Source organism: Cladophialophora bantiana, assembly GCF_000835475.1.
Source record: "Cladophialophora bantiana CBS 173.52 unplaced genomic scaffold supercont1.12, whole genome shotgun sequence".
NCBI classification, from domain to species: domain Eukaryota; kingdom Fungi; phylum Ascomycota; class Eurotiomycetes; order Chaetothyriales; family Herpotrichiellaceae; genus Cladophialophora; species Cladophialophora bantiana.
Genome location: NW_015971586.1, coordinates 173,441 through 184,097, shown reverse-complemented (window position 1 = coordinate 184,097; position 10,657 = coordinate 173,441). Strand labels below are relative to the sequence as shown.

At 53.1% G+C, this 10,657-nt stretch overlaps 3 protein-coding genes across 3 annotated transcripts; 1 reads left to right on the top strand and 2 right to left on the bottom strand.

Annotated features, from left to right (window-relative positions):
- Positions 1-1,932: 1,932 nt before the first annotated feature.
- Z519_07962 (uncharacterized protein) lies at positions 1,933-4,449 on the bottom strand (the record flags this gene model as incomplete). Its single annotated transcript, XM_016765692.1, has 1 exon — positions 1,933-4,449. The coding sequence occupies one exon, from the start codon at positions 4,447-4,449 to the stop codon at positions 1,933-1,935; it is 2,517 nt and encodes an 838-aa protein (XP_016617737.1).
- A 1,803-nt stretch (positions 4,450-6,252) lies between these two features.
- Z519_07961 (pre-mRNA-splicing factor clf1) lies at positions 6,253-8,286 on the bottom strand (the record flags this gene model as incomplete). Its single annotated transcript, XM_016765691.1, has 1 exon — positions 6,253-8,286. One exon carries the CDS (start codon positions 8,284-8,286, stop codon positions 6,253-6,255), a length of 2,034 nt encoding a protein of 677 aa, XP_016617736.1.
- A 377-nt stretch (positions 8,287-8,663) lies between these two features.
- On the top strand, positions 8,664-10,560 carry Z519_07960 (uncharacterized protein; the record flags this gene model as incomplete). Its single annotated transcript, XM_016765690.1, has 2 exons — positions 8,664-8,990; positions 9,064-10,560. 2 exons carry the CDS (start codon positions 8,664-8,666, stop codon positions 10,558-10,560), a joined length of 1,824 nt encoding a protein of 607 aa, XP_016617735.1.
- Between the last annotated feature and the right edge of the window lie 97 nt (positions 10,561-10,657).

Genomic DNA, 10,657 nt, shown 5'->3' with positions numbered 1-10,657 from the left:
ACTGTGAGCCACAGCCAGCGGAGCCGGCAAGCAAACCACTGAGCTACCGTAGGTACCTCTCTACTGATCCAGATGCTGTGGCTCTCAAAGGGTCAACGTTGAATTGCTTCCCGCCACGCCAACACTAGAAAATCTCTAAATGCATGTTACAACCCATCCTCGGGTGGGATCGCCACACAACCCCAGGGCCGGCTATGCACTCGTTATCTTGGGCGCCGACGAGATAAGAAAGAAACCTTTTTGACACGGGCGAAGACGGAGGGTGTGCCCACATCCCCGGAAGAGATGAGGGGCTATCACACTCGATGCCATGGTGACCCTCGAGGGAGCCCAGACAAGCAAAGAACAGCCTCGCCGCCGAAATAGCTTGAACGTCATCGTCCGCCTCGTTGGAATCCCGACCACACCCATACATACCTGCGGTCGCTACCTACTCTAGACGACGGAGGGACTGAGTTCTCAGTCCTTCGTCTCCTTCATCACACCTAGACGATGACGATGAGGGTGCTGACGATGCTGATGAAGTAAGACATTGTCTGATCGCTCAGCTGATCCACGATCAAACCATCAACGACATCCATCCTACCAGTACACAAAATGGATCTACTCCACCTCCAGACGGCCGCCCTTCTACGGAGTACTGGAGAGTACTATCCTTGGACTTCCACCCGCTTGTCCCTTCGGCACGTGTTACAAACAGCACCGCTGTATCAATCCTGGCTGTTATGTCATCCTCGCCCTCGATGCCTGCCACCACTCCGTCCCTCCACCGGCTCGACGGCAAGTTTAGACAAAGTTCATCAAGAATTCTGCCAGACTTCTCCACATCAACCGGGAAAGAGAAAGACAAAAGAGAAAGAAGAATACAAAAGATGAAGACATGGCGTGCGGTACAAATTGCGTCTCTTCGTCTCCGAGTCCACATCGACCCCTCCGCATGTCATGTTGGGCCATCTCCGACCAGGCCTCGTCAGGCTTCAACAGCAGCCACTCCACAGATTCACGCGCGCCGATCTTGTCCTGTGATTCGCGCTCGCCAAACGACATGGCAGGTTTTTCTTCATTTCTCGTATCACATGCTTTGTTTGGACAAGGAATGGCCTCTCCATCAGTGCGATGAATCGTCTTCCGACTCGCTCTCCGTCAGTAGCTTTTACCTCATTGAATTGACCGACATCTCTGCGGTTGCCAAAACTCCCTCGATCAAGTTTTATGCTGCAACTCTGAAGCAACAAGAGGCGAAATCCCGAACGGCTCTCCAGACTGTACAGAGCACCGAGCACGTTCACTAAGGGATCATTACCATTATCACTTTCCTATCTTTAAACCAACTCGGGCGGTATCGTACATGAGTCAGACATAGACACAGACATCATCGTCGTCAAAGATCTCGGACCCCTTTGCGCAGTAAATGCGCGACGTCCTGCCACATCCAGCACCTTGCCCGGCTCTGTTCATATCGCTCTTTGCGTAAATCAGCCGAGACACAGGGATCGGAGACACGAGGTATCCGATTCCCTCATGTGTCGCCCCGTTCTCCATCATTCAGTTCGTCTCCCTCTTTCACATAGTCAGCCTCTTACTCTCCCTCGTTCCGTTACTCCTCAGCGATTCTCTGCCTAATGTCACAGGAGGAGGCAGTGTCGGACTATCCATGTCAGGCTGCTCAGCTTTATCCTCCCATCCTTCTTCTAGTATCGTATCTCTTTTAACCGCCTGCAGCGGGTAATGGAACGCGTGCGTGCGGTTCTTTGGCATGGATTTCGTTCGAAATAAGCTCACATGCCTTTTCGTCGTCGAGTCGGTGACCCCACCTTGGCCCTCAACAGATCCGTCTTCCTTACTCACTCGCGACGTCTTGCTGCCGGGTGGCTTCCTAGCAACGTCATCGAGCAGGAACTGGTAGAGTACCTGCGAGAACCGGCTGGATAGTCACCGGGTCGGCGGTCCGAGGTTGAGCCAGGACATGTCCGTGTTGACGTTGGCGTTGGTATCGGGCTGTTGCCTACTGTTGCTGCGTGCATGGCCTGGGACATAGCTGAAGTAGTCATGGGATCCGCCGCGAGCTGGCTGGTTAGGCCCAGGTCCAGTCACCTGTTGATGGATTGTTGTGGTATTGTTGACATTCCCTTCACTTCCACCAGGCTGGGCGGATCGAATCGAGTTGGGCATCGGGAAGGAGGGGATCGACGAGTTCAGCGTCCCCGAGGCATCGCTGGTCCCGTTCGAGCTCACCGTGGGCGGAGAACGTTGCACCTGTACCTGCGCTTGCTGGGCCGCAAGATAACTGCTCGGCGGCCGCAGTGGTCGTTGGGGCGGACCCGACCATGTATTTCCTACCGGTGTCCAGGGCAACTCATGGACGCTGGCAGGAATTCCACTGGAGAATGCACCATCGAAGACCTGCTCATCTTCATAGTCGTCGTCATCATCGCTGGAATTTGCCGTTCGCACTGAGCCTGCATGAGAGATTTGCCCAGACATGCCCTGAACAGATTGCAACCCCTTCGACTGAGGGTTTGGTGGTCCGTGTTCAAGACTCGGACTTCCGGCTGCCACATTCTGCGCTTCCAGAGGATTGCCCACGCTGTCGCGAAGGATAAATTTGGGGGACCTCGTAGATGTTTCCAGCACACCGGATCCAGGCCAAAACCCGCTCTTTGGGCCAGAACTCCTGGACAAGAACGTTGATCGATTATCGGAGAGGGGTTCGCCTTGGAAGTATTTGCCCCATCCCTCGTCAGTCTTACGTTGAGATGCCTTTCTCTCGGGGTCGGCAGCTCCTAGCGGCGCTCCAGGGGGGGTTGCTTTCCCAAGTTCAATGCTCGGTCTTTCTTTGTAATCGTTCAAAATCGGCATCATTGGCTTTGAGATGGTCAGGCCGGTCTTTTCCTTCTCCCTCTCCCTCTCTCTTTCCTTTTCGCGCTTAAACAATGCCTGTCCAAATCCTATACCAGACCCGCGGTACCCAGCTGGAGTTCGATCTGAAGACACGCGTCTAATAAGGGTTCCAGGTCCTGGTTTCCCGTCCCAAAAAATGAATGCACTGTCGGCTTCTGGTACGACTGCCGAGGGAACAGGACTTCTTCCCATCGGCTGCCCTGCCCCTGCCAGTGGACGAAGGCCCCTCTCTTCATAGTTGTAATCTCTACTTCGTTTCTTGTCATCCGGATACTCATTCTGCTTCTCCGACCCTGCCTTCCGCCTTCTTCGGACCGCCCTCAGCCAAAGAAGAAGGATAACTAGGATGGCTAAGAGGCCACAAATAGCACCGAGGACTGCACCGAGGATAGTCAATCCTTGGCTCTTGTTGCCGGAGGAGCCCGATGTAGCCGAAGTTGCCGTCGAAGTGGAAGTGAAAGTGGCGCTGTTTGAAGAAGTTGGCGTGGGTACCCTGCTCGACGATGTAGCCAGTGGCTGTTGTTGCTTTCCAAGAAATTGGGACGCCGGTATCCAACCATTTCCGGACTGGTTAAAGAATAGCACTGGACTATCATCATTGCCTCCAACTAGAGCCACCAGCCCATCATCACCCTGTGCTAGATCAAATCCTGTCCGAGACGCGGTAGGCGCAAGAGTGTCGTTATAGGCTGGATAAGTATTGAGAGATTCTTGCCTTCTCGCTTTCGAGGAAATTGTCGAAGAGGGCAAGGGAGTCTCTGTAGTTGCGCCGCCTCCCACTGTTTCGCCAAATGTCGCAGGAGCACCTCCTGGATTCAACAGCACATTTGCCGTCACGGTTGGGGGTACTTGGCCAAGGTCAAAGGTTTGTAGGATCATGCTGTTGTCGGCCAGGGTAAATAGAGCACTCTGTGCTATTGAGTGATCCGGTAGTGGAGCCGGCAGTGTAAGGCCAAGGTCCTGCCAGCCGTCTGTAGGACCGAATGTGAAGACTTTATCATTCGTCGAGCTGCCGCCTACCATGAGGGTATGATCCTGGCTCCATGGCAACATGAAAGCACTGACCGTTGGCGGAGCAATGGAGCTGTAAGCCAGCACTTCATAGGGAGGAAATAGTCCAATTGTAAAGGTCTCCGAGGACGGCCCAACGTTGTCATTCTGAGATCCGCCATAGATGACCAATGTCGATGAAGCATTCATATAAGCCGCTCCATGATTTGAGCGATTCTGGGTGACGTTGACCACAGGGACGATAGTTTGCCATGACTTGTCGTCAAATGAATACCGCTGCAAGCCAGTATAATCCGTTGTCGATGCATTTGTTGCACCACCAACGACGTACAAGGCTGCTTTGGAGTTGTCGCCATCCACTCCACCCTTTACACAAACAGCCCCTGTTACTGACACGCCATTTGCCTCTTCTTCCCACTTCGCCCCCTCTTTCAATGCCAACGTCTGAAAGGCATCTGGAGAATAGACGTAGATGACTCCATCATGAATAATGGAGCAGTGATTCTTGATTGCGACAGGAGGCTTGGGCACTGACATCTCCAAGGGGTCGGATCGATCACCGAACTGCAGGGTGCAGGTCAAGGGTCAAAGTCGCAGTTGCATTTTCCCCTCGGAAAACCCCTCGACGGTACAGTCTATACGGCTTCTGAAATAGGTTGGGGACGGACTGGGCAATGGTCGCGGCCAGCCAAGAAAGGTCGACGCGGTATAGTTCCCGTTCCTGAAAAGGTCAAGGTATATTATCCTCAAGCAACGCAAGAGCGTCTTTGAGATCCAGTTGGGTCAAGCTTGGGCCACTGAGGGAAGCGCGGGAAGACGAAGCAAACAAACGTCTTTTCAGTCAGAGTTCGATTGGATTGAGGCTCACTGCCACGGGTGAAGGTTGATGCGAAGAAAGGCCTTGAGGAGGGCGTTTTCAACGAGGAATGAGGCGTGATGTTGATGGTGAGGGAGACCATACAACGACCTGACAACCTCGTCAGTTGTGTCGAGCAACTATGAAGATTGTTCTGCGAGGGCAAGCTGCGAGAAAGGGAGGACCCTTGGGTTTGAAGAGGCGCTCAGTCGCGGCGCAACGCAGGTGGGCTTTGGGTTTGGACTGGTCCGGAGAAGGGTGGGTCTGTGGAACAGCTTTGCTCGTGGGTTTGTCACAGAGCAGTGTTGATCAATCCTGGGGCTTAGCCAAAGGGACAAAAAAGAATTGGAGATTTGCGGATAAGATATTCTCGTCACTCCAGCTCAAGATGGGGGAGAGAGTAAACAATAACTCTTAAGGAGAGAGGGAGGAAGAGACCGAGACAGGGAGGGGTTTGCAAAGGAAGGGAAAAGAGGCAGGATGGCAGCAAGAATTCATACGGAGTAGCAGTAACTAGTGCTCTGTGACTGCGGGAAGCGAGGTCCAAGTGTTGCAAAGAAACACAAAAGAAGGCTTTGGAAGCGCAGGCAGTGAGCAGAGACTGGCCGGATACACTCCGAGCCGCGGTGACTACGGCTGTAAAGTGACCAAAGAGACATAGCTCCCTGCAAAGCGCAGCAAGCCTGAGCAAGCCATGTGGACGGTCGACGACTTGGTCCAATGCGTGGCTTGGGGTTGAACCGCTCTCTCGACTCTTATCCCATCTCTTTCCCTCCTGCTCCTCTACAAGGTACTCCTCTCCTTCTCGCCCCCTCTTGAAGACGCCCGAGCGCAGCCAGACAATTGCCCACATCACCACATCGCACCCATTCTTCGTGCGGATGACCCGGCTCGACGTGTTACACCCAAGGCCTGTGTGAGGGCTGCAATCCGGTTCGGTTGGAGTGACAGGAGAAGAGCTTGTCGAGGGTGTTTCATGCGGTCGGTTCGAGGGCGCGAATTGGCTGAGCTGGAGGGCGTTGATCTCCACATCTGGCTGCGCTTGCTGCAGGTACAAGGCACCGAACTCTCCGAACAGGGGCTTGAAGAGTGGGGGGAGCAGTCGATGACAAGAAGCTAGCTAAAATCCAGGGGTCAGCGAGCCAACGAGTCTACGAGTCAACGCCGGAGAAGCGGAACCAGGTGTCACCAATTGCAGCCGACGATGCTTGAATCGCATTATGTCACTTGGCTGTGTTAGAGACAGAGACACACGGTGAGAGAACAGTTACCTAGTGCGAGGTACCTTCCTAGTATTATTGACCATCGGGAAGATTGGGGGCTGCAGTTATGGCTCCGCTGCACTATGACATAGCAGCCAACGTCTACCCATGGTGCAAAGAACAAGCACCAGGACGAGGTATTGGCCCAGCATTCACCCATCCTCCCTATAGTATTCCGTGAACATACAAGTAGGAGGTGCCGAGTAGAGAAACTCGATGGCTTCACTCCCCACCCCCGTCTGCCTGCTGTTTCGACTTCCAGGCATGTGCCATCTGCAACAGTTTCGACATCTTAGCCGCACTCTCATCGTCGGCTGGGAACACATAGTCGATATACTCCTCGAACCGATCCTCCTCGATCTTTCTCCTCTTCTTGACCTTGCGAGGCATCTGCTTCTCAATCTTCTCAATGTCCTCGGCCGACCCGTGCGCCTGCTCAAATGATCGCCACGCGTTCAACAGGTCCACCCGCTCTTCTTTCATCTCTTTCGACTTGAACAAGTCATGCGCCCGTTCAAAAATCTTCCGTGCCCGTCTCTTCGCTTCTTCGCCGACCAGCTGTTCCTCGCCCTCACCTGCCTCGGGTTCGCTTGGATCCGGGACGTTGATTTCAAATCGTGCGTAGTTAATCCAAACTTTGACGTGATCCGTCTTCTTCAGCAGCCGCTCGTACAGGGCGCGGGCGCGGTCGTATTCTTCTTCGTACTCCTCAAAATCAATGTATGCCTTCCAAACCAGCTCTGGCATGTCCAGGGTAGGCTGTTCAATGCCTAGGTCGAAAATCGCCCTCGCTCGCTCCAGATCGTCCAGTCCGCGCTCCAGCTCTGCAAACAGGATCCATGCCTGACTATTTGACGGGTTCCATTCGATCTGTTTTTCAAACAGAGTCCGGCAGCGCTCGAATTCATATAACTGTTTCTCTAGTTCAATGTAGCCCCGAAACAACTTGTCCTTGGGGCACATGCCGATAGCTTGTCCCAGCGTCTTCCTCGCCGCCGTCAGCTGCATTTGCCGCACCTCAAATTGCGCTTTCATGATCCAGATTTTGGCAAATGTCCACTTCTTGTGCGGGATCAGCTTCAGACATTCCTGATAGACTTGCCTCGCCCGCTCCACGTCGTTGTTTGTCACTTCCTCCCATACGGCATAAAAGATCCATAGATAAATGTATCTTCGCCAGTGACGTTTCTCCTGTGAAGGCGGAACTTGGGCGATTGCTCGTTCGTAGACATCTCGCACCCGCTCGACATCGCCTCCCGTCTCTTCTAGACCTGCAAGGTTGAACCACACATCGTAATTTCGAGGATTGGTCTTGAGCTGCTCTTCATAATGTACCCGGCGCTTTGCGAGGATCACATCTTCCACTCCTTCCCGGTTTCCGAATTGTTTCTCGAACTGAGTGTACGCTTTCTGCAGTGCCTCTGAGCGTGAGCGGGGCAGACGGTCCAAAGCATACTTGTAGATTGCGCGAGCTCTCTCATACTCCTTGAGTTTGGCCTCATAACGAGCGTACGCTATAAAAACCTTCTCATCCATGAAGTCGTCACCGAGAGTCTCGATCGCGGCGCCAAAAACATCACGAACCAGTTGGCTTGTACCATTCTCCTCTTCGAATTTGGCCCATCGGATCCAGTTTCGTGGTTCCGGATGTACGATTGTAAACCGTTCGTAGATGGCCCGCGCACGGTCATACTCTCCGTATCTCTTCTCAAGCTTAATGTAAGCCAGCCAAGCAGCCTCCTCCGGCTCCCAACTCATCCATCTCTCGAAGACCTGTCGTGTTCCAGCGACGTTGCCAAGAGTTTCTTCCATGTAGACATACTTGTACCAAAGCTTATCGACTCTGGGTAGAACCGTCACTGCTCTGTCCAAAAGATTCCGGGCGTGGTTGATATTTCTGTTCTTCATCTCTGCCTCGATGTACCGAATCCATAGTACCACGCTCGTGCTATCCACATCCAGGGCCCGCTCAAAGATCGATCTTGCCCGGCGAAATTCTTTCTGCTCCAGTTCCCATTGCGCATACCGCATCCAGTTGTTCATATTAATTCTGTTGCGCCGCACATAATCCTCGAATTCCTTGCGCTTCCGGCCCTGGAATTCATGGAGTTCTTCGAGATCGGCGAAGCGTTGAGTAGGTGCTTGCAGCCCAGGCTCTTGTCTATCCACAGCTTCCCGCAGTAGCTGCTCGGCCGAAATCTGCTGGGGAGCAGGTGCCTTGTTTTTGACCCTAGGAGGGCCTCTTGTCGACTCCATTTTCGTGAGAACAGAAGCGTAAGGTTGAAAGGATGGATCGGGTCGAGTCACTCTGCGTCAGATGCTCTGCCGTGTAGACGCTGATCAAGAAGAGGGCTGGAACAAAGCGCACGAAGACTGAGGCCTGGCTTGACAAATGGAACCTTTGGAGTATGTGTGATGGCACGTTCGTGACTGCGGAGAAATTTTGCCAAGCTGAGTTTTAGGCGGCAGTGCCTGGCAAAATGGTAGGGATGCCAATATTTTCCGCTGCGCAAAGTAATTCTCCTGCTCCGCAGAGCGATGGCCCAACTCCACGTCCGACCTCAAGTTTAACGAGCAGTCTAATATTGACAAGGCCGAGCTGATTTTCTGCCATTCTTACCATCCGTGTGATGATGGCGACCTTAGCAGACGAACTGCTCAATGATTTCGAGGATTCCGGTGACGAAAACAACGATCAAGCAAATGGTTTCCAAGATAGAGATGAAGCAATTCATACAGAAGGCCTGGGACATACGACTGATTACACAAAGCGAGCTCACGATGAGGAAGAGATAGGAGATGCCGACGAAGAGCTTGCTGCTCAAGAAGCCGCCGCTGCCGCCGAGGCTGTCGACGATGAAGAAGATACCAAGGCCAAGGTTGAAAAGATGCGACTGGGAGGCGTCCGCGACGTGAGAAACGTTGCTGGTCTGATGAAGACTCTAGAACCAGTTCTCCAGGTAAGAACTTATCCTTCCCAATATAATATAACCTTGTCCGTTTACACAATGCGAATATAGCCCTGACGGTTAGTCCACCCTGCAGAAAATAGCACATTACCAGAACATCCCGCCCGATCAGCAGACAACCACTGTCGGCTCAGTCGAAGATAACCCTGAATACGCTCTCTTAACTCAGGCGAACTCCCTCTCCACACAGATCGACAGCGAAGTTATTTTAGTCCACAAGTTCATCCGCGATCACTACTCTACGCGATTCCCCGAACTCGAGACTCTCGTGGCCAATCCGCTGGATTATGCCAGAACTGTCGCGATAATTAAAAACGGACCCGTGGACAACATCAAAAGTTTGGCTGATTCTACAGACAATATTGTCGGGCTTCCTCTTAGGTCTATTTTGGACGGGCCGACGTTGATGGTTGTCACAGTGGAAGGGACAACAACAAAAGGCCAAGATCTGACCGAGCAAGAACTTGAAACAACTCTCCGGGCATGCGAAATGGTTCTGCAACTGGACAAAGCCAAAAAGGTCCTAACGGAATACGTGCAATCGAGAATGAACATCTTCGCTCCGAATCTCACAGCACTTATTGGTTCGCTAACCGCTGCTCAATTGCTCAACTTTGCTGGCGGGCTCAAAGGCCTTGCAAAGACACCCGACCGCAATGTACCCGCTATGGGCTCAAAGAGGCAGAGGCAAAGTGGTTTGGCCACTAATGTGGGGATCCGACAGCAAGGATACCTCTACCATTCACCCCTCATACAAGAAATCCCAAATGACTTGAGGGTCCAAGCGATGCGAATCGTGTCAGGGAAGCTTATCCTTGCTGCTCGAGTCGACAGCGTTCATCAAGCACCCGACGGCTCAACAGGTGAACAACTCCTTAACGAGTGCCTACGACGGCTCGATAAATTAACCGAGCCTCCGCCGAACAGAGGTGTAAGAGCTCTTCCGGCACCCGATGACAAACCAAGCAGGAAGCGTGGCGGAAGAAGAGCGCGCAAAGCTAAGGAAGCGTATGCCATGACCGAGCTCAGAAAGCAACAGAACCGCATGGCATTCGGCAAGGAAGAAAAGGAAGTCGGCTACGGAACAGGAGAGGAAACAGTGGGACTGGGCATGATTGGCGCTCAGAACGAGGGTAGGATACGTGCCACACAGGTCGATCGTCGAACCATGGCGAAGTTGAGCAAGAAGAACCCCGGCTGGGGTGTCTCTGGTACGGCGACAAGCCTAAACAGCGGCACGGCCACATCTTTGCGGGGGTTTGGATCTTCCTTAGCTGGAGGAAACGCCACTGCAATCCGGACTCAAGGTCTTCGAAGCAGTGGTGTCGGAGCCGGCACCGCAAGTTCAATCGCATTCACGCCCATCCAAGGTCTTGAGTTGGTCGACCCAAAGGTGCAGGCCGAGCTGAAGAGGAAGCGCGAAGCTGAAAGCGCGGGTTACTTTTCAAGTGGCACCTTTACCCAAGTCAGTTCTGCTACGACAAATGGAGGGTTCAAGATTCCTGGGTTGCCCCCGGCCAAGAAGACCAATATGGAGCCTCCCCATGCGCCCTCTAAGTGAACTTGGGAAGAGGACCGTTGATTTGCTTGGTATTGGCCTCTACCTGAAGGATAGGGCCTCCGAGATATACGTCTGGGCGCCAGTACCGAAGAACCAG